Below are 23373 nucleotides of genomic sequence, written 5' to 3' on the forward strand. Positions count from 1 at the left end.
CAATTACAAAAATTATTTTTTTTTTCAAAATACCGGGATGTTATATTTTCCACCACAAAGGCATAATTCATAACTGCAGCATCATGTGCATGTTAGACAGTATGGTTAAGAAGAATTCTCGAAAGGCTTGGTCATATTCAGAGTGAATCCACAACTTTTTTTTGTGACAATAATTTAGCCATCAAGCTTTTTGTGAATCCAGTACTGTATGGATGCAACAAACATATTGATGTTCGTTTTCATTTTCTACGTGAACTCGCAAAGAATGGAACTGTGAAGATGAAACACTGTCACACACAAGAGCAAACTGTGGACTAGATGACAAAGCCACTGAAGTTGGATGCATTTGTGAAGCTTCAAAGACTGTAAGGTATTTGTTCAGAGTTAGATATAAACAGAATGCTAGCAGCATTCAATTTAAGGGAGGATGTTGAAGTATTTTAATGTTTTCAGCTAGGATTAAGGAGTTTGTAGCTGCATTTTAGAATAATTCCTATTGTTTAAGGAACACTATTTAGTTTGATCTATTCTTTAGGCCTCTATCACAATTCTAGGAGTTGTTGAGATATATTTTTTTATCTTCTTTTATTTTCCATTGCTTTGTAAAGGCTATATAAGCCAATCTATTTTGCTAAATTTATTGAACTAATTTTCCCCAATATTCAAAGTTAACTCACACACATAAACACAGTCATCTTAACACGACCGCCATAACAGAGATGAAGGCAACAATGAGAAAGAAATGGAAGAATGGCAGAGAGAGTTTTGAGAAATATGGAGGGAGAAGAAGATGGAAGGAGAAGCAAATGGATAGGGTTAAAAATATGATAGTCGTTGGAGGACAAAATTGTAAAATATTTGGTCAATTAAATAAAATATGGACAACGTTTTAAGAAAATAGTGTTTAAGCTAAAACGCTGTCCGATAGTGTTTAAGTTTGCAAATATTTAAAATCTTTAATTTTTAGCAAATGTATAATTAAATAAGTTATACAACGTTTAAGTTTCATTAACAATTTATAGGCGGTCAAACTACTTAGCCAAACACCCTCGAAGCAGGAAGAGGAGGAATGGGCCATTCTGGTTGAAGCTTACATATGAAAAATACTGGGTTTTTGTGTTTGAAACTTTTAAGACAATGATAAGACACTTTGAGCAAGAAGATACTTTATTTTTGCTAATGTAGTTTTTGGTATTTCAAAGTTTAGGCGTAAAAGTTGTCGTGATCCTTGTTTCAAGAAAATTTGTCTTAATAAAGTTTACGAATGAAGGTTTATTTGAGAGCATATTATTTGTGGGAAGTGATGGAAACGGGAAGAGAGTCATCCCCCTTGAGACCATTGAGAGCAAATCCAATAACTACTCAACTGAAGCAACATAGTGAGGAATGTGCCAAAAGATACAAAACTTTGTCTTACATCCATTCAGTAGTTTCAAAGTGATACTCACAAGAAAACAAAAGAAGCATAAGATAAGACTTATGGAGTTTGAAGGGAGTGACAGGACTAGGCAAATGCAAGTGCTCAATTTGAGGAGGGAGTTTGAAATTCTCGTGATGAAAGAGAAAGATACTGTTACAGAATATGCTAGCAAACTCATGAAAGTTGTTAATTAAATTCGTTGCTTGGTGAAGAGTAAACAGAGAAAAGAATAGTTGACAAAGTGTTTATAAGTGCTTTTGAGAGGTTTGTCAAAGATCTCCTCTTTAAAAAACTTACAAGATCTCTCTCAGATGACCTTGATAGAGTTGGTGAATGTCCTACAAGCCTCGGAGCAGAGGAGGACTACTAGACTGAAGAATCAACTGAAGGAGCTTTTCAAGCAAAGTTGAAGGAAAAACATACAAGTAGCAGTGGAGGAAAGAAGCAATCTGGTGAAAGAAGAGAGAGAGAGAGAGAGAGAAACGAAAGATGGAGATAATCATAAAGGTGGAAGCAGAAAAGAAAAGTATTCACCATGTCCTCCCTGTAAAAAAAAAAAGTCATATTGAGAATCGTTGTTGGTTCAGGCCTGGCGTAAAATTAGAGAAGTAGAGAAGCTTGGGGAAGTGACTCTTTTGCATTGCAATTCTGAGAATCAGGTTTCAAATATCATGACTAAAGCTATTGCAAAATCAAAATTTTGCAATCAACTCAATACTAATACTCTTTAATAACCGAACGTTATAGCACAACAGCCAGCTAACACGTGACCATGGTGTTTATGATACTATAACTCAACCAAAAACAATGTCGAGGATATCATATAATTCATAGACATGTTAATTAGAATTTCCTCTTCCAGCTAGCTAAACTTTTCCTTTCTATTTCCAGTGTCCACTGTTGTAATATATCTTCAGGCAGCTTGGCTTACTGCTACAGCTCATCTTTGCTTAAATGGTCCTGATTTTTCAGATTTTGGTTGATGAGAGCAGCCAAATCCTTTAAGCCAGATTTTGTAGGAAGGTTGATCTGCATAGCCAATGTGATGAGCAAGCAGGTAAGACAAATTCCAAAAACCATCCCAACAAAATGACAGTGCTTACCGGATTGGATTTGTCAGCAGCTGGGTAGAACAATAGTGTTGGGTAGTCAGCTACCTGAAAGCAACAACATACCAATCCCCACCGTCCGTAAGTCAAAGCATCATCATCATCAGCTCTGGCTCTCTCTCTCTCTCTCTCTCTCTCTCTCTCTCTCTCTACGTATATATATATACATATATATATACACACACATTTATATCTATATATTTTAATTCAACAGACAATCCAATGCCATCTCACATAACGAATTTTCAAACAGAACAAAATTTTTATATAGAATGATGTTGCACATGAATACAGTCATATATTCTTAAGAAGGAAAGTATTCATTAAAGAGGCACAGAAAGAAACCTATCCTCTTGATATGATTCTCAAGAATATTACAATTAGTGTATTTTTTTTAATTTCTTTTATTAAAGAAAAAACTTGGCTGCTCCGCTAGAAAAGAAACAATATTTAGCTGCCTAATTTCCATCTTGATGTATCAGTTGATTCGGAAAATTACGAAAGATGGGAGGCCCGGCTTCTGTTAGATGTCTGTCAAAAAAGCTATGGTCCCAAGTTCCTTTTGTAAGGCAAGATGGGCTTGTGGTGAATCAGAACAGGAGAATTTGTGGAGGAGCTAAATTGGAATAAGTGATGATGAAAGCTAAATTTATTAAAAATAGGAAATTTTGCAGAGATGTGTTCTTCATGGAATTGATATTGATGACATCGCATGCAGCCACATTTTTCTTTCCTTGGCTAATGCCATATCAAAGTTTTCCAAACTATGTACGCCACCTCAACCTATAGCCATTCTGGTTTCCTATATTAAACTAGGAATGACTTAGTTATGAATGGTGATACAACCTTGAATGTTCTGAAATTAATTTGTCGCAAATTTCTATCAGCATATGTGTGACAATTTATTGATCCTCATCAGTATCCAATTATGCATAACATAATTTTCTGGAAGGTACTAGAAAACACTAACCTGCAGCTTTGGGTGTTCATTTGCTGAAGCGTCAAATTTCGCGAATATCAAATTATCCAATCCTTTGAAATGCTTTGCCAACTTCTCTACCTGCTTGCTTGTGGATTCGCAGTTGATGCACCAAGGTGTGTGTACCTTAAACATGACAATGATTATAAGAAACAATGAATTGCCACAGCGGGGGGGGGGGGGGGCAGTGAAGCTAATATTACTCAAAAGATTCGGGGAATTTTTTGATGCACATCTTATAACAAGTTGTTGCTATAAGGCCTCAACTTGGATTGAATCATCAAAAATGAATTCAAAAGCTATTTGAAGTAGATGACATTCACTTGTCTCATTCATCTCACAGAAGACATGTTACACGATAACACAGCAACAATTTGATGGTAATGCTGCATGACTCACTGAGAATTCCTTTCCTATTATCTTATTGTTTTTTCAAAAAAGATCAACTCAGAAGTTAGGAGCAACAATGTTAATTACAAAGTAATATAAACCTCCAGAAGAATGTTCTTTGGGCTGTTCAGGACCGAGTCATCAAATGTCTTTCCCACAATGGTCTGAACACTGGCGTCTTTCTGCAATATTCACAACCCAAAAAGTGTCTTAGAGCTTACATATGGATAGAAAACAACTTCCGAGCATAATTAATTTTGTTAGAATATAGAATATAGGGTCAAAGCTGCAATAAAGACCACAAATACTGCCAAATCATGGAATTGCAGAGAACAGTTACTGTATAAGAATAAAAGATTGCCAAGATGAGCAGAATCAAGTCCACCTAGGATATAGGAAGAATGATTCTAAATCATCTAAAGGTCTATGCTTTCAATTCTTAACCGACCCTTGAATTACGACTTGAAGCAATTACAAGATGAAATAAATAAATATATATATATATATATCATCCAGCCAGCAAGCAATGAGCAATCGCCAAAATTAGAAATAAAGGAGCTCATGATTAAACTTGAGACGTTCACCATTGAAAATTGACTAAACACAAGTGAAATTACAATGAAGCTATTTTACGCCCCCAAAAATAGTAATAATGAAGACCCTAACATTCATGCCCATCCAAGCAAGGAAGGGCCCTCACAGTTATGCTCAAAGGGGGTCGCTATGCTGATTGCCCCACCTTCCTCATTTTATTTAACTGAAAAAAAAATGAAAAACAAATGTTTTGAGATTAGATCATGTATGAAATTGTATTGGTTGACCATGCTATGGAGATCCACATCCAAGAATTTATACGTGACAAGCTTTCAGACAGAAAATAGAAATTACAAAGTAACTAACTAGGACTTCATCTATTTGAATAAGAGTGATATAATCCCTAATCAGTAACATACTCACATTATCCGGTATGGGTTGTGATTTGTAGTATGGTGCCACAGTACCATGCCGAAGCCCCAAGCAGAATTCCTTCAAGCACAAGTGATTGGAGCAAAAGACAAAGGTTCAGTTGCATCAATAGATAATATCTTAAAAGCACATTATTGAAACAAATTGTTACTTCTATTTTTCTTGGCATTGGGTCTGACTCTAACAGATACTTTAGGCTGATTTTGTTATCAAAAGCAGCAACCTGGCAGGAATGCAGAGGAAACATAATTGCATCATATCTGAAATAAATGAATTCAGCTAAAATTCATAGCTTCAAAACAGTTGTTTTTTTTTTTTTTTTTCCAAAACAAAATCAGTAACTTACAACCGTATCTTGTGATTCTTCTAGCCCAAGTAAAGTCAGGAACGGTTTTGCAATGTTGTCCTCTCTGATGTCTACATACAGAAACAATATCTGCAAGCAACACAACTTTGCAAATCAATATACTGATGGCTGTAGCAGATATTCCATTAGCACCAATATTTAGTAACTCAACCTCTGATTTGAAATTTCTTGCAATATTTTGAAGGGGTTCAAGAAGATTCTTGAAGTCATCAGCCTCTGCAAAGACATAAACCTGGTAAATGTTGAAGGTTGGTCAATAAGGATATGTCTCAAACTGATTTCCAACTGTAAATAACACACAATCAGCATTAAACTAACACTTCATTGATTTTCTTGCAATAAAAAAAAAAAAACCACTTATTTCCCAGATTATAACTGTTTTAGTTTTGAAGGAATCACCAAGATGAACAATGGTAAAGCATTCATGCAAGTGCTAATGATAAACAGAGAACGGAACTACATCACAGAGAATACAGAGAAACGCTCTCAAACAAGAACCGAATAGTTTGATTTATGCCAAAGAAAATCCCTTCACAGAATGAGGGTAAACCTCATGCTTGGCATTTCTACATATGAATGGCCCTACATCAAACAGAATGCAGAGAAAGGATTCTCTAGACAAGGACTGATAGTTGGAATTTTATGCCAAAGAACATTTCTTCACAATTTGAGGGGAAGCCCAATGCTCGACACTTCTACACAAATGCTAATGATAAAAGAGGAATAGTCCTACATCAAACAGAAGACAGAGAAAGGATTCTCTAGACAAGAACTGATAGTTGGGATATATGCCAAAAATTCCTTCACAATTTGAGGGTGAAGCTCATAGTCAGCACTTTGATATAAGTACTAATGACAAACAGAAGAATGGTCCTCCATCAAACATAATGCAGAGAAAAGATTCTCTAGAAAAGGACCGATAGTTGGAATTTATGCCAAAGAAAGTTTCTTTGCAATTTGAGGGTAAAGCTTATGCTCAGCACTTCTATTTAAGTTCTAATGATAAACAGAGGAATGGTCCCACATCAAACAGAATCCAGACAAGGGATTCTCTATAAGTCTGATAGTTGAGATTTGTGCCATAGAAAATTCTCCACGACTTGAAGGTAAAATTCACAATCCTCACTTCTACTTTTTCCACTTCTCTCTATCATCAGTGAACTAATTTATAACCAGTAATTGTTTCTATAAATATGAAGGTGAAAGATAAGAAAAATTTTCAGTGCCTTGGGCCATAGGATGTGCAAAACATCTCATCAGCACCATGCAACAGTCAATAATTTTGTGACCTTACGATGTGGCCCCTCAAAAGGATGAAGGCATATTGCACATAAATATACACGTTAAAGTCCCATCTTAGTTGATACCCTATATTTTGTAGTTTTCTTGACTAAAAAATTTGAACTATAATTGGTAAAGAGTTCAAAGAAATCATAAGAAATATCAGGTGTACCTCAGATCGTTGATTATCAGAAAGAAAATACCTCCAATAAATTAAAGAATAAAGGAAAACATAACAGTAACCTGGAGGTTGATTGGACTGGAATAGACTCTGGCTGAATTCAGTTCAGTTACTGTAGTCACCAATGGAAACTTGTTATAGTCCAAAAACTGCAAAATTTTTTCCATTTTCAAGGTGCCTTCTGCAAAAGCAAGTGAGCCAATATGTCAATCAACTCTAAAACATTTCTCCAGGAGCAATAATCACCCCAAAGCACAACATAAATTATAAACTTCTTAATTGTAGGCGCAACATTTGTTTATCATCACTCTTAACAAGAAAAATAAAAAATAATTTATTGAATGAGTCTTTCATGATACTGGAGGAAATATCAGATCATTTGAAGGAATTGAGAAAATATGAAAATAGTAATAGTCATGTTTATGAGGAGGTCATGCTAGAAAACAAGAACTTACCAAAAGCTGTGTATCTTTCTGGCTCACTTTTAACAAGACCAAGGAAAAGATTAGAAGGTTTGATATTTGGGAAGAGAACATTGGCAATGTCCTTGCTGCTAGTTTCAACAAATTGAATTTCATTATCAGAAGTCGCAGCTTTTACAAATTCTTCATGCTCAGACCCCTGAAATATGTATACCATAGATTTACGCACAAAAAAATAAAAAATTGTATACCAAAGACCACCCTATAAGGAAAACAGATATCTTGCTTGCAATTGGTATTTAAAAATATGATGATAAAGTCCATGGTCTAAACCATTGAGAAGACGTAACCGACTAAAACATAAGGGAAGATAGTATGAAGCTTGAAGGAGACACCTGTGCCCATCAAAGGGATGCTCTTTTCTTCAAAATGATGGCAGATATGTAATAATTCCAAAAGTTTATGAAAAAAAAGAATTAGAAGGCATATAGAGGCTAGCTTGTCTCTACTACAAATAGGATCAAGTTACAAAAGAAATACATCATAATAGTTATAGAAATTTGGAAACAACACGCTAAGCTCTATTCCTACAAGGCAGAGTCAGTTACATGGATTCTAGCTAGCCAATCATTTCTATCTATAATTCTTATCATTGGTAAACCCATTATAACCCAACACATGCACAAGATTTTCCTACCAAGTTCTCCCCTGGTCTTCCTCTAACTATTTTGCTCCCAACTTCTTCCATTCCATCTAATCCCCTTAAAAGAGCAACTATCAATCATTTTTCTTACATGATCAAACCATTTTAATCACGTCTCATACATCTTATTCCCAATAAGAGCCATTTTGAAGTGCACACAAACGCTTCTGTTGTGGGCATCGGTGTTGTTATTTCATAGGAAGGTCGTCCAATAGCATTCTATAGTGAGAAACTAAGTGAAGCTAGGAGAAACTGGTCTACCTACGAGCTTGAATTCTATGCTATTGTGCAAGCACTCAAGTATTGGAAGCATTATTTGGTACAGCGAGAGTTTGTGTTGTATTCTGATCATCAAGCTCTTAAGTTCATCAACAACCCACAAAGCCATAATCGGATGCATTCAAGGTGGGTTACTTTTCTCCAACAGTTTACACTCACCATGAAGCACAAGTCCGGGGAGCAAAATAAAGTAGCAGATGCACTCAATCGATGAGTATCTCTTGTTTGTACGTTGCATACAGAAGTTGTAGGATTTGATACTTTCAAAGATCTGTATGCCAATGACCCTAATTTTGTAGAATAGTGGAATCAATGCCAAAATGGCCAGCCTAGTGAATTTCTTATGCATGATGGATATCTATTCCTTGGGACACGCCTCTGCATACCGTGTTGTTCCTTGAGGGAAAAGGTAATCAGAGAACTGCACAGTGGTGGACTAATTGGACACTTTGGACAAGATAAGATCATTACTCTGGTTGAATCTCGTCACTATTCGCCACAACTAAAAAAAGATGTCAGGAGAATTGTACAACGATGCTATGTTTGTCAGGTATCGAATGGACAACAACAAAACAGTGGGTTGTATACACCTTTACCAGTACCAAACGGCCCATGGGAAGACATATCTATGGATTTTGTATTGGGGTTACCCCGTACACAGATAACTAGATTTGGTATTTATAGTAGTTGATTGATTTAGCAAAATGGCTCATTTCATTCCATGTTGCAAGACTACTGATGCCACCAATGTAGCCAACCTCTTCTTTAGAGAAGTTGTTCGTTTGCATGAAATACCAAAGTCCATTACCTCAGATCGGGACAAGAAGTTTCTCAATCACTTTTGGAAGACTTTATGGCATTGATTCAATACGGATGTGCAATACAGTGCTACCTGTCATCCACAGATTGATGGACAAATTGAAGTGGTGAATCGATCCTCAAGCAATATAATCATATGCCTATGCAGTGATCATCCCAAACAATGGGATTTCTTCTTATCACAGGCAGAGTTTGCATACGACAACATGCAGAGCCGTACTACAGGCAAATCCCCATTCGAGGTCATTTGTGGTTGGGCTCCACGCCATACCTTAGACCTGCTTCCCCTGCCTAAAATTCCAAGAGACTCACCAGGAGACTCAATTGCAGCTGAACACTTAGCAAATCACATTCATATAGTGCAAAAGAGAGTACGTGAGCAAATTGAGATTTCTAATGCTAAGTATAAGGAACATGTTGATGCTCACCGACAGGAGAAGATTTTTAAAGTAGGTGATGATGTGATTGTCTATTTGTGCAAGGGACGATTACCGATTGGAAGTCATGGCAAGTTGACACCAAAGAAAATCGGCCCATACAAAGTTCTTTAGAAGATTAACGATAATGCTTATGCAATTGACATCCCCAATTCTATGGGCATATCAAAGACTTTTAATGTGGCTGACATCTACATTTTCTACCATGAGGAGTCAAAGGAATAATTTAACTCAGGGACAAGTTCTTTCCAAGTGGAGGGGACTGATGTAGGACAGCAGTAATCTAGCTCACATTTTCATCCCTCTTAGTCACATTTCCAGCTTTCCTACAAGTTGCTACTACAGCTATATAACTAGTTGTATTTCAATTGTGTTTCTAGGCGTGTTTTGTAGATTTTTTTTACATTTACAGCTGCCTAAACATTTTGTCTAAAAAGGCTGCCCAGCTGTATCAATTTACAGCTGCCTACCCTTTTGTCAAAGATGGCTGCCCGGCTATAATAGCTTTATTTTCTTGTGTTACACCCCTATGACAAACTGTATTTTTCCTATCTCCAGCAGCCTATATAAGGTTGTATTGTTGTAGTTTCAACTACTTTTTTAATCAATCAAGATCACTACTTGTGTGTTATTAAAATCTAGTACTTTCTAAAGAGTTAGAGATTGTATCAACTTCAACTTTGGTTTGTTTTCCTAACTGCTTTGAATTGTTTCAATTCTAAACCAATTTTTTTCTATTTGTTTCACCGCATCATAAGTGTAGGAAACTGAATAATTCATTCATGTTTTCATATGTACACGGTAAGTCCTCTTATAGAGGAGAAAGAATACAACATAGAAAACCTATATCACACAAGAAAGGAGAGATTCATATGTACACCTTTAGGAAAGTTTCCTAAGTCTGAATTAGGCAAGTATCAGATTTGGAAACTTCTAAAATAGACACACTTTGACCAACACAACTTTTCTTCTTTGATAAACTTTTAGGATCCAACACTCCCCCTCAAGTTGGAGAATGAATGTCTATTATTTTCAACTTGCATATTAGATCTTCAAACCTCTAGACTGTCAGCCCTTTAGTTAACACATCAGCCACTTGTTCTTTAGATGAAACATAAGGGATATGAATTAGACCTGCATCCAACTTCTCCTTTCTGAAATGCAGGTCTATTTCTATATGTCTTGTCCTGTCATACTGGATAAGATTGTGAGCAATACTAATAATTAATTGGTTGTCACAAAACAGACCAATTGGACCTTGAATCTTGATCCTCAAATCTTTTAGGATGATCCTTAGCCATAATAACTCGTATAGGCCAAGAGCCATTGCTTTAAACTTTGCCTCTACACTTGATCTTACCACAATGCTTTGTTTCTTATTCCTCTAGGACAAGATTTTCACCTAGGAACACACAATACCCGCTTATTGATCTTCTATTAGTGAGGGACCCTGCATAGTCAGCATTTATAAATCCTTTAATGTCCAACTTAGCCCCTATTTTGAACAAGATCCCCTTGGCTGGAGTAGCTTTTATATAGCTTAAAATCTTCCTTATTGCTTGCATATGTTCCTCGATTGGGCTATGCATGAACTGACTTACTAGGCTGATAGCAGAGGCAATGTCTGGCCTAGTATGGGAGAGGTATATCAACCACCCAACCAACCGCTGGTATCTCCCCTTATCTACTAGTTGACTACCAAGATTTTCCCATAATTTGTTGTTAGGTTCAACTGGAATATTAGATCCTTTGCCACTTGTTTCAGCCAATAAATCCAATACATATTTCCATTGAGAGAAAAAAATTCTAGTCTTAGAGTAAGAAGCAACTTCAATTACCAAAAAATACATGAGGATACCAAGGTTTTTAATCTCAAATTCTCTGGCTAAATTTTCCTTGAGAATATTCTACTCTTCTTCATCATTCTCGGTGACAATTATATCATCCACATGCACCAATAGTGCAGCGACCTTCTCTTCCCTTGAGTGCTTTATGAAGAGGGTGTGATCACCCTTTCTTTGACTGTATCCCATAGATTTCATGGCCTTAGAGAATCGGCCAAACCAGTCTCCTGGGAACTGCTTAAGTCTATAGAGGGCCTTCTTGAACCTGCAAACTTTCCTTGCATCCCTTTCTTTAAATTTGGGAGGCAATTCCATGAAGACTTCCTCCTCCAAATCTCCATGTAGGAAAGCATTCTTTACATCTAACTGTTGTAGCTTCCATCCAAAATAAATTGCTAGTGAAAGGAGAATTCTCACAGTTGTCATCTTTGCCTCGGGGGCAAACGTCTCAAGATAATCTATGCTATAGGATTGAGGGTAGCCCTTGGCCACGAACCTGGCTTTATATGTTTCCAAGGTTCCATCAACCTTGTATTTTACATTAAAAATCCACCTGCAGCATACTAGTGTGACTCTTTTTGGCCTGGATACCAACTCCCATGTTTGATTCTTCTTTAGTGCTCTCATCTCCTCCGACATAGCTTGTCTCTAGTTTTGATCCTTTAGAGCCTCATCAATTGATTTAGGAATCACAATGGAATCCATAGATGCTAGGAAGCTCTTATGGTTTTGGGAAAGACAATGGTAGGACAGGAAATTGGCCAAGGGGTGTTGAGCACAGCTTCTAACCCCCTTTCTAATAGCAATAGATAGGTCTAAATCATCAAGAATAGGGTTAGATTGAATTGAATTTGAAGGCTGTATGAAGTCTATACCTTGACTAGGGTCTAATGTTGGAGCATGTTGAGGCTCCAGAATAGGCTACCTTCGTTTGAATACATAAGGAGATCCTTTATACCTTACCAGAGATGACAGTTTTTGAGGAGTAGCTTGCTCAATATCTTGATCATGGCTGCTAGAAGAGTAGATAGAAGGTTGAGGAAATGGGTTAGACGAGGGTTGTAGATCAATACTAGAGTATGTTGGTGCCAACCCTAGGTTAGGAAAGACATCACTACTACTTTGGTCACCATAAACCAAAGTCTTCCCCTGGTGACCAACCTGAGATGAACCAAAGAAAGGAGTAGATTTAACAAATGTGACATCTTTTGACACATAAAATTTCCTAGTAGAGGGGTGATAACATTTGTACCCTTTTTAAGTGGGAGAGTAACCTAGGAAGACACACCTAATAACTCTAGGATCAAGCTTGTCTCGGTGATGCTTGGGAATGTGAACAAAGGAGATAGCCAAATACTTTAGAGGAAGACGAGTATGCAAACTAAGGTCAGGAAAGTAAATAGATAAACACTGAAATGGACTCTGATGTTGTAATAGTTTGGATGGTATTCGGTTAATTAAGTAAGTTGCTGTAAGGACAACTTCCCCCCAGAAATTCTTAGGAACATGATGATGATGGAGAAGGGATCTAGCAACGTTTAGGAGATGTCTCATCTTCCGTTCAATTACTCCATTTTGTTGTGGAGTGTCTATACATGAAGATTCATAGACAATCCTCCCTTGTTGGAAAAACTGATGCAAGTGATGGTTGAAATAATCTCTTGCATTATTAGTTCTCAATTTCTGTATAGGGGAACCAAATTGGGTTGAAATCATTTTACAAAAAAATGGTAGGATAGTTCCAATAGTAGCTTTATCTTTTAACAAGAAAATTCAAGTCATTCAAGTACAATCGTCAATAAAAGAGATGAACCATCGAGCCCTAGAACATTTAGGGATTTTAGAGGGTCCCCATACATCAGAGTTAACTAAGGCAAAAGGTTTAGAAGACTTTTTATTATTGATTGGCTAGGACACACGATGATGTTTGGATATTACACACACATCACATTGAAACATACTTGGATCTAAAGTCCTAAATAATGAAGGAAACATATTCTTTAAGGATGACCAAGTAGGTAGTGATGTAGATAAACATCCTTATGATTTGAGGTAGCCTAAGATGAGCAAGCAACTCCTAGCTTATCCCCTTTAGGATAATCACCCTCCCTCATCAAGTAGTACAACCCATTCTGTTCTCTAGCAACACCAATCATCTTCCTTGTCTTCATGACCTGAAATTCACACATATGAGAGAATAAAATATCACGACAATTCAAATCTTTGGTTAGTTGGTGAACAAACACAAGATTGGTTGACAAATTTGGTACATGAAGTACCTGTTTGATATGAAGATTTGGGCTAAGGGTGACCTTGCCCTATCCTGTGATGGGAATTGAGGTCCCATTAGCTATTGTGATCTGTTTAGAGGTTTCAAGAAGTTTATAAGTATCAAAAACATGTAGATTAGGGGTCATATGGTCAGTGGCTCCTAAATCTAGGATCCAAATGCCATTCTTATCAATTTTTGAGGTAGAAAAGGAAGCAGAATGTAAACAAGTACCTTGATGAGCAAAAGAGCAGGCCGGCCCCATCTTGAATTGTCTTTAGGAAGGACTTGAGTTTGTTGATTTCTTCAGAATTCAACTGATTAAGATCAGAACCCGAGATGGATCCTGTCTTATCAACAACTCCTCCCTCTTCTTGTCCCTTGTTGGATAGATAAGCCTAGTTCTTTGATGTCGGGCTTTTGAAGCCTCCCATTCTACTTAAAACAGCCTCCTTCCCATGAAGCTTAAAGCACGTATCTCGAGTGTGCTTAGGCTTCTTACAGTAAGTGCACCATAACCCTTCTCTATTGGAGGTTTTAGCTTGTACTTCTGTTTTCCCTATTTTGAGCCTCGATCCTTCTCCTTTATTTGAGACTGTGGCTGAACCTTCTAAGTTAGGTTCACTAAGCATGGCTACCCTTCGATTCTCTTCACTTCTAACAATAGCAAAAACCTCATTAAGGGAAGGTAGTTTCTTTCTACCAAGAATTTGCACTCTAACTTGGTTAAATTCTATGTTGAGAACAGCTAAGAACTCCACAATCCTATCTCTTTCAAGTATTCGGCTGAGGGTGGCAGCATCCTCATTGCACACCATTTTGATGATTTGGTAATGGTCTAGCTCTAGTCACAAACCATGAATCTTGTTATAATATTCAGTTACAGTCAGGCCCCCTTGTTTAGTGCTACTAATCTTTGTTTTAACTTCAAAGATGACTGAGACATCTTGGACCTTAGAGTAGGTTTGTTTCACAATTTCCCAAATCTCTTTTACTGAAACCAAAAACATATAATTTTTACACACCTCAGGTTCCATGGCATTCCATAGTCATGACATAATTAGGGAGTCTTCAATGTCCCATGCTGGGAAGGTAGGATTGGAGGCAGGGCAGTCAAATGACTGATCTTTCCATGGCTTTTGAGGAAGGTCCTTACTAGTTGGGCCTATTGCAAGTAGAAGGTCCTTACTAGGCAGCTCTCTGGCTCCAGCTCCGATTGGCTGATCAACTGGTGTTGATTCTCCAATTGTCATGTATGGGGTAACTTCTAAAATCTCAGACATGCTCACCTTTGCAATCGGGTGAACAACAAGGTAGCAATGAAGGCTTGGTCAAAAAGAATAGGAGAAGAAAGAACCAGGATGTGCAATGAAGGCACACTAGGGTTTAGGGATAAGAGGAAGGTATCATAGGCTCTGTTACCATGTAGGAAACTGAATAATTCATTCATGTTTTCATATGTATACGATAAGTCCTCTTATAGAGGAGAAAGAATACAACATAGGAAACCTATATCACACAAGAAAGGAAAGATTCATATGTACACCTTTAGGAAAGTTTCCTAAGTTTGAATTAGGCAAGTATTAGATTTGGAAACTTCTAAAACAGACACACTTTGACCAGCATAGCTTTTCTTCTTTGATTAACTTTCGGGATCCAACAATAAGGGCTCAGTGTAAATTCTTGATGTAGGCCAATATAATTGAAACAACTTCGATATCTCCTTCACAAGTCTTAACACATGTTTTACTTCATAGTATGTATCTTCAAAAACTTGTATATAAGCAACATGAACTCCCTTCTTCTCTAAACTCTCTATAAGAATTTTTTTAAGGACTTTGTTGTAGGCTTTTCAAATCTATAAACATCATAGTTAAATCTTTTGTTTATTTTTGGAGCTTTCCATCAAGCACCTAAGCAAATATATAGCTTCCAATGCTGATCTACTAGACATGAAACCAAATTAATTTTTAGACACCTTGGCTTCATTTCTTAAACCTTTGCTCAATTACTAAAGTTTCATAGTGTGACTCATTAGCCTAATCCCTATACAATTTTCACAATTTTGAGAATCTTCTTTGTTATTGTAAATAGTCACTAGAGTGTTCTTTCTCTGTTCACCCATTCAACTTAAGGATTGCATTAAAGAGTTTTGTTAACTATAAAATGACGACTTGTCCCATCTATTTTCATGTTTCTATTGGGATATTATCCAATCCAATTGCTTTACTATGTTTCTCAACTTTTTGTTGAGAGTAAAATAATATATAAAATATAAAATTAATCCTCTATCTAATAGTTTAAGCTTTTAGATTGAATGGTAGCTAACAATTCAACATGGTATAAGAGCAAATAAAGGTTCTAAGTTTAAACCTCACTGCCAATCCAATATTTAAATTATTACATGTGGTGATGCTGCAGGACAATTGGAAGATAAGAGATTAAGAAGAAGCGGAGAATAAGAAGAAAGAAGATGGAAAAGGAGAGAGAGAGAGATTAAGAAGAAGAAGAGAACAACATAACAACTAATCAAAATATGATTACAATCTCTAAAATCAAATATAACTCTATCTAATCCATAAATAAAAAAAATTCTATTATCTAAACTATGATAAATCAAAATAGAACAAGATAAAATCTAATCTATCTAAATCTTATTTTTAAAATCAAAATAGAAAAATATCCCGATCATGTGATTGGACCAGTTATGCAGTAAAGCTTGGCCACACATGAAGGGGGCATGCTGAGAGCAAAATAATAATATAAAAGATAAAATTAACTCTCTATCTAATAGGTTAAGCTTTTTGGATCTGGTTGTTAACAATTCAACAATTTTCATGGGTTGCTTAACTATTTTCAAACAAATAAATTGATAAAATATAAATTCCTATCTTTTTTGGAATTACTATGGTTTCCTAAACCTGAAGTAATATGTGTTTCTCCACATTCATTGAATAGTTTCAAGAAATTCTTCTTCCATCTTCCTAGATTGCTCCCTTATTTATCAATATCTTTTAGCTTCATTTTTTATACAATTAACTTGACTCAAATCCCTTATTATTATTTTTTCCTCTTACTCTAGACAACTTATATATATATATATATATCTTTTTTGGCTTCCTTGTGAAGTCATTTATATAGTTTTTTTTTTATGAACTTTTGACCTTGTTCTCCTGATGGAATTTTTTCCAAAATATACACCTTTAAAATTCCCATTAGGACATGTATGTAAAGTCTTGTAGCAAGTTCCTTTTGTCTTATTTTTTCTTATACCTTTGCACTCCACCACTATGACTCCTTTGGTTAAGCGCTTTTGTTTTTGACTCTTCTAGAATAGTATTTCTTGTGTTTTGAATTGTAGACTTTTGTTAAACATCTTATTCTAGATTTACCTCACCTTTCACAATGCAATCTCATTCGCCAAACACTTTTTCTTAAGTAGAACTTAATTTTTGCCTCTTGGATCCCTATTTGATTCCTGGAATTTTCTTCCTATCATCCTTCTTTTTCCATTGTTTGATATAGGAGTTGAGGGAGGTGAGTCTATATTTAGTGGTTAGGCATTCTCTTGGTAAGAAGGCATATGCAATTAAATATTCATCTAGTTTCTCAAAAATAGTATTAGCTATGATGAGGTCATATTCCATGGCAAAATCCAAAATAGCTTTTCCCATATTTTTTTTTTCTCAAAATCCATGAGCTTCATGCACATGTTAATATCCATTCACTTCTCTGCCAACATGACCATTCAAGTCCCCTCCTAATGATCTTCTCTCCTCATGTATTACTTGCAACAAGATCTCTAAATCATCCCAAAATTTAGCCTTTATCTCTTCTCCCAATTTAACAATATGTATAAAAACTTTTTCTGAAAGAGAAAAAAAAATGACGTGGATGATTAACTTTTGGCTGTGGTTGAAATATTAGAATTAACCTACTTATCACTAAATGAAAAGAACCTCAGATCTCCATCTTGGGAGAAGTTTCAAGTGTGAACCCAAGCAACATGTGCCTAACTTGTATGGTGCTTGTACATCAAATTTGGTGGTGAGTTAGATTAAAAGTTAACTGCAAAAACTGCATGCGCCGAGGCAAAGCAACAAACTATTTGCCTCACAAATACAGTTTTTTTTTTTCAATTCACAAGGCAAAAAGTTGCTTATTTTACTTCCACACAGCCTTTTACTGGTTACTTCAGTACACTGCAGAGACAAAATTTCCTATGACATTACAAATATCTTCTATCTACTTCTCACATTACCTACATAAAACAAAGGCCAGGAAAATGGACTTGATGAAGCAACACAAGATGGCCTATGATTCAAAACATATATGACCTTAGTAGAGATAAATGGAAAAAGGAAAATCTGAAGCTAATCTTGACTTGTCAGAAACTAAAGTAATAAAGCCTACAGTTAATTTGAGTTGGATTTCCCTGAGTATTGTCTTTGTTTGAGAGCACTATCTCTGAACAAGATGATGTTCTGAACCGAAAATCAACTCATAATAGGAAAATTCACTCTCAGACAGACATCATAACTGCCTAGGTGATGCACCATAAGAAGTTAAAAACACTCGGTCCAAGAGTAAGGACTCTCTTGGAGGGACTTGTCTAGGTTGGTCAAACATGAACTTTCATTTTTATGTAAAAACAGAAAATATTGAAAAAAAAATATTTTCATCTCCTCCAAACTTTATTAAGACTACTTACAACGCATGTTCAACACATGAAATAGATACAATGATGCAGCTAAGCATCAAATTTTACATCTGGTAAATTTTATCAAATTGCTCAACCCAGAAAGAAAGATATAAAAAGCCAAGTATAAAAGCCAGCAGTTTGTGACAGAAGGAAAAATATTAACTGCACTAGTTGACATTGACACACCTACACCTAAGATGCCGTTGCTCACAGTTAAATGACTTCATACTTTGGAAGATTGTAGGATCCCTCACAAGATAAACTGATAGTAAAAGTTCTTATGTTTGAATTTAAGTGATGTCATAAATCTACACGTTTGTTAGAAAGAAGATTCCTAACATCAAACACTTACAGGCTAGCAAGTATACAAACTAGTCAACAAAGTGGACAATGAATAGAAAAAGTGCAACCTTAATGTATACCACCTCCCCTAGCCAAATTGCTCAAAGAAGCAGACAGTGATACAGGATATTGAGAAGGCTGCTATCAGGTTGGTGTTCGTTTTGTTGATTAGAAGTTATCATTTAATTGTGCAATCATACAGATATTCCTCCCTGTTCTCTTTTCATTTTGGGATGTTTATAAACCATAGAACCAATTATTATTAAGTAAGACAATTAAATAAAATTACCAAGAAAAAAAAAAAAAAAAACCTACGAAGTACAGCTCAAAAGTATTTGCAGATGCTTCCAACAGCACATGATCAAATTTTGCTCCATAACATTACAGGCATCCGCCAAGTCATAATTTTTTTAGATTCAACCATTAAAGCTGACAACATCTTCACTTTAAGCACAACTTTCCTGCAACAAATTCACGTACCTCAAATTTGTGAAATAGCCCAACAACAAACATAGAATGCTTCTTAAAAAACTTTTCTGCATCCTCTAACGAACCAATTCTAATTACAGGTTCACCCGTCTTCTTCTTAGCCCAGATCACAATTTCTTCCCTAATTGACAGTCAAAGCCAAAAAAAATGAATAAAGAATTCAAGTTCAATACTTTAGGTCAGAAACAAATATACACATGCATACTTATGCATAGACAGATAATAAGTGGTGTATTATTATCTATGTATACTTGGCACAACAGTAAGGTTGCTCCTCCATTGTGACCTGGAGATCACAGGAAGTCGGGAAACAGCCCCTATAATTGACCTTCTCTATATCCCGCAATGCGGGAGATTTGTGCATTGGGTTCACCTTTTAGATAATTACTAGTGTGTTATGTTCTCCGTAACTGAAGATTAATCCCATAAAAAAACATAGTGCAAGTAGTATTTACAATCGAAATAGTGTACTACTGGACTTGTAGCCTAGTAGTAGGCGATCGTCCAAGGTCTCGAGTTTGAGTCTCACGAATCTAAATTGCTCCCCCACTTCCAAGTATCATCCTTAAAATATATATATATAATGGAAATTAAATTGTCTAAAACACAGATCTTCGACAGGGGGAAAGAGCTTACGAGGTAAATCCACCAGTGTAAGGCTGAGAAGTGCAATTGACGAACAGAAGCAGAGTGGGAAAGCCCTTGATCCCAATGGCTGAAGCCGCCTTGGGATACCGCTCGGCGTCTAGCTTCGCCATCAAAAGGGTACTCTCCAATTCCTTCAGAGCCGTGGCAGCCTCCGCAAACTGAGGCATCAGCTCGGCGCTCCTGGCGCACCACGGCGCATAGCCCAGGACGAGAACAAACTCATTCTCATCAATCACCCTCTTGGTGTTGTCGTTGTTGAGCTCAATCACTATCCTCTGTGCCTTGCTCAGGACCTCGGCCTCCGATGGCTTCCCGTGGTGAGTTCCTTCTTCTTCGTGGTCCAATTCAACTTCTTCGTCTAAGGCTATCAGTTCTTCAATGCCCTCTGAATCTTCGTCACCATCAATGTTGGCTGTGACAGCCCCAGAAGACAGCAATAGGACGACTGCTAGAGTGAGGAAGATGAATCTTGGTGGAAGCATGGTGATCTGTAGAGCTTTGCTAGAACTAGATCTGTTTTGAGGCTTTTTGGTTCGAAGAGTGTAAGAAGAAAGAGGGCTTCAATGGAAGAGTAACGACTAACAGAGAAATTTGCAAAAATAGAACTGCGGCAAAGAAACTTGCAAAAATAAGACTCTTAAAATTTCTTTACAAAATTAGGAAAAAAATACCTCAACTTTAAAATGGCCCTAGAATCACTTTCATCTTTTTCCTCTCGCACGCACATCTTCAATCGCTTACTAACCAGAACCTCTCTCTCGCTCGTTCTCGCACGCACATCTCCAATCGCTTACTAACCAGAACCTCTCTCTCGCTCGTCCTCTTCGTCATCTCTCTTGCCTGTTAGAATATCAAACTCGATCATCCTCTGTTCTGTACATCTAGAATTACTGCTTCTTCATCAATTGTCGCCTTCAAAGCCATTGCAGTTCCTGTAGCTTGTCTCCTCCATACCAGGCATGTAATTCGTTTTCTTACCTTTGAAAACTTTTGGCCAAAGACAATTGTTATTCCTTTTAGGTGATTTCAGAGTCTTTTATTCTCTTCGATGCAATTTCTTGAATGACAACGTAATGCGTCTGCAAATGAACGTCGATCTGGTTCTGCATTCTAAAGCTCGATTGAGCGAAGGGTATGCATTTCAATGGTTTGAACATACATCGGTTGATGGACCGGTTAGATATCGATGTATTTCAATCGATATAGGTTCAAAACAGAAGCATCTCCAAATATTTTATATCATATATCGATTGTGAAATAATATACAAGGATATGTGTGTACCAACATCATATAACAAATGATATATCGGTATATCATATCAGTTTTACTTTCATGTAAACCGATATATAACAACCGATATCGATTATCTATGTATATGTCAACCGAAGCATCCTCAAAATATTATATATTATATCATATATCATTTGTGAAATGATAGACAAGGATATGTGTGTACCGACATCATATAACAAACGATATATCAACAGGTTTGCAGAATTGTCATTCTGTGTATTACTTTGTAATATATCTGTAAATATACATTCTTGTAATAAACATTTAATTTTGACAATCATTTGATTCAATTTATATTATAGTAATATGAATGGAGCATGTATCACTATTAGATGCACATGATTTACTTATACAAATTCAAACTAGAAAACAATATTGACAGAGATATCGGTCAGTAATACATCACCTTTATTTTGTGTTGCACCTCTGTTGCAAGTCCTTCTTCTGCTACCATCCTCTACAGAAGGCATTAGGTGGTTAGGCTAAAGCAGAAGCCAGGGAGTTATATAACTTCCCTCAGCCTTATCGGTTGCAATTACAGGTTCATTCACACACAATGATTGCTGCATCACTGTGTGTGATCTCTCAGCCTTATCGGTTGCAATTATAGGTTCATTCACACACAATGATTGCTGCATCACTGTGTGTGAATGAACCTGTAATTGCAACCGATAAGACCGAGAAAAGTTATATATCTCCTTGGCTTCTGCTTCAGTCTCAGGGCACATAAAATATGTCAATTTAGGGGGCCCATAAATTTGAAAAGAAATTTACTATTTTGCCCCTATGTGAAAATGACCATTTTACCCTCATATAAATCTCTCCCTACCCCAAAAAAATTTATAGAACGTAGTAATTTCTCTGAAAATTCTCTCTCCTTTCTTTCACTCCCCACCCGCAAAAAATTTGATTTTATAGTTTGAAATCAAGACCCAACAAACATATTTAATTGGGTTTAATTATTTCTATTTTATTTGATAATTTAAATTTATAAAGTCAATTATGATTAACTAGAATCTCTGGTAATGGGTTATGGGTAACTAAGATTTTATCCATTTATTGAAAAAAAATGTTCGAACAACTTGATTATGTAAATTTGATTGATATTTTTGTCTCCAAAACTAGAAGGAAAGTAGTTTTTAATTGATTAGTTAAAAAAATTTTGATTTTATTCTGATATGGTATGAATATTTTTTTATATTTTATTATGAAAAATAAAAATTTGAATGTATATTATGGTCAGGGGCCTATTTTTATATTTCGACTCAAGGCCCCAAAATCTCAGGTACGGCACTAGTCCTCGAGGGTTATATGTGCTCACGAGCACAGCCCTGGGAGTAGAGCTATCTGTCCCCAAGCGTCCATTGCTAATTGTACAAGCTAATGGGATTTATATGTGTGCATATATTTTCTTTCATTCGTGGGGCCGGTGTGTGTGATTTACTAGGCTTTATTCCTTTTCTCTACAGAGAATTACTCATGTTGTAATCTAATTTCCATTATCATTCATTGTTATGCTTGCTGGGCCTTGTGACCCATTCTCTTGCTTCTTACATCATTCCAGGAAAAAGAAAAGATAAGGCTAAAGGCAAATCTAGCAAGGGTGAATCTCTTGGGACTTAGCTGTGTACAAAGATTACTTAAAGACAAGGTTATTAGCAGCCTTTTGTTGTATTACTGAAAACTTGTCAGTTTCTTATATTTTCAAGGACCTATATATGTATATGTTGTTGTGATCATGGCTTGGGGTTTTGTATCTAATGGAAGCTTAGAACTTGTGACTTATGTCATGAATGGATGTACATATGTGGTAATTCAGAGAGCGTTCATGGATGTTTTGATGTTATGTCTCTCTTTATGGTGGTCGGGTTGAATGTTCTTATTTGAGTTGTTTCTGTATCATTCTATTAATGACCTTCTCACGAATCCTCTATGCTAACCGAGGCTTTGGGTGGTAGGCCATCACAGAGTTTGGGCTTGAGCTCATTTACAAAATGATGATTTAAATTTAAAAGAAAAATTAAATGAGTGGAAAATGTCTAAAATGGACATGAAATTATTGAGGCTTGTGTGTTTGTGTAAAGGACAAAATGGCTATTTTGTCTAAGGAGTTGACTTTTCTTTTCTCTTTCATCTTCTTGCCTGAGAATCCTTTCTCCAATTTCTTCTTCATTTTCTCTCCAAGAGTTTCTTCTTCATATCTTGATTTGAATCATCAAGGATTAAATCTTGGATCTTCAAGAAAAACCCATTCTCTTTATCTTCCATCAACATAAAGGCAAGTTCTCCTTGCATCTCTCTTGTTATGCAAGATTTTCTCTCTTTATTTTGATATACAAGTTTCTTGTTTAATTCCCTTCATTTTGAGTAAATCTTGCTTCTCCAAGGCTAAAACCACCATTTTTGTTTTAAAAATGAATCTTTCTTTTTAT

At 36.1% G+C, this 23373-nt stretch overlaps 1 protein-coding gene across 1 annotated transcript; it reads right to left on the bottom strand.

Moving 5' to 3' along the window:
- Positions 1-2038: 2038 nt before the first annotated feature.
- On the bottom strand, positions 2039-20253 carry LOC127790853 (protein disulfide isomerase-like 1-6). Its single transcript, XM_052320575.1, has 12 exons — positions 19636-20253; positions 18991-19120; positions 7149-7314; positions 6756-6874; positions 5383-5463; positions 5211-5300; positions 5016-5087; positions 4856-4924; positions 4000-4080; positions 3500-3634; positions 2524-2577; positions 2039-2449 (listed from the first exon to the last, which is right to left on the bottom strand). Exons 1-12 carry the CDS (start codon positions 20127-20129, stop codon positions 2354-2356), a joined length of 1587 nt encoding a protein of 528 aa, XP_052176535.1. The 5' UTR covers positions 20130-20253; the 3' UTR covers positions 2039-2353.
- Positions 20254-23373: the final 3120 nt, after the last annotated feature.

Source organism: Diospyros lotus, chromosome 14 (genome assembly GCF_014633365.1).
Source record: "Diospyros lotus cultivar Yz01 chromosome 14, ASM1463336v1, whole genome shotgun sequence".
NCBI lineage: Eukaryota > Viridiplantae > Streptophyta > Magnoliopsida > Ericales > Ebenaceae > Diospyros > Diospyros lotus.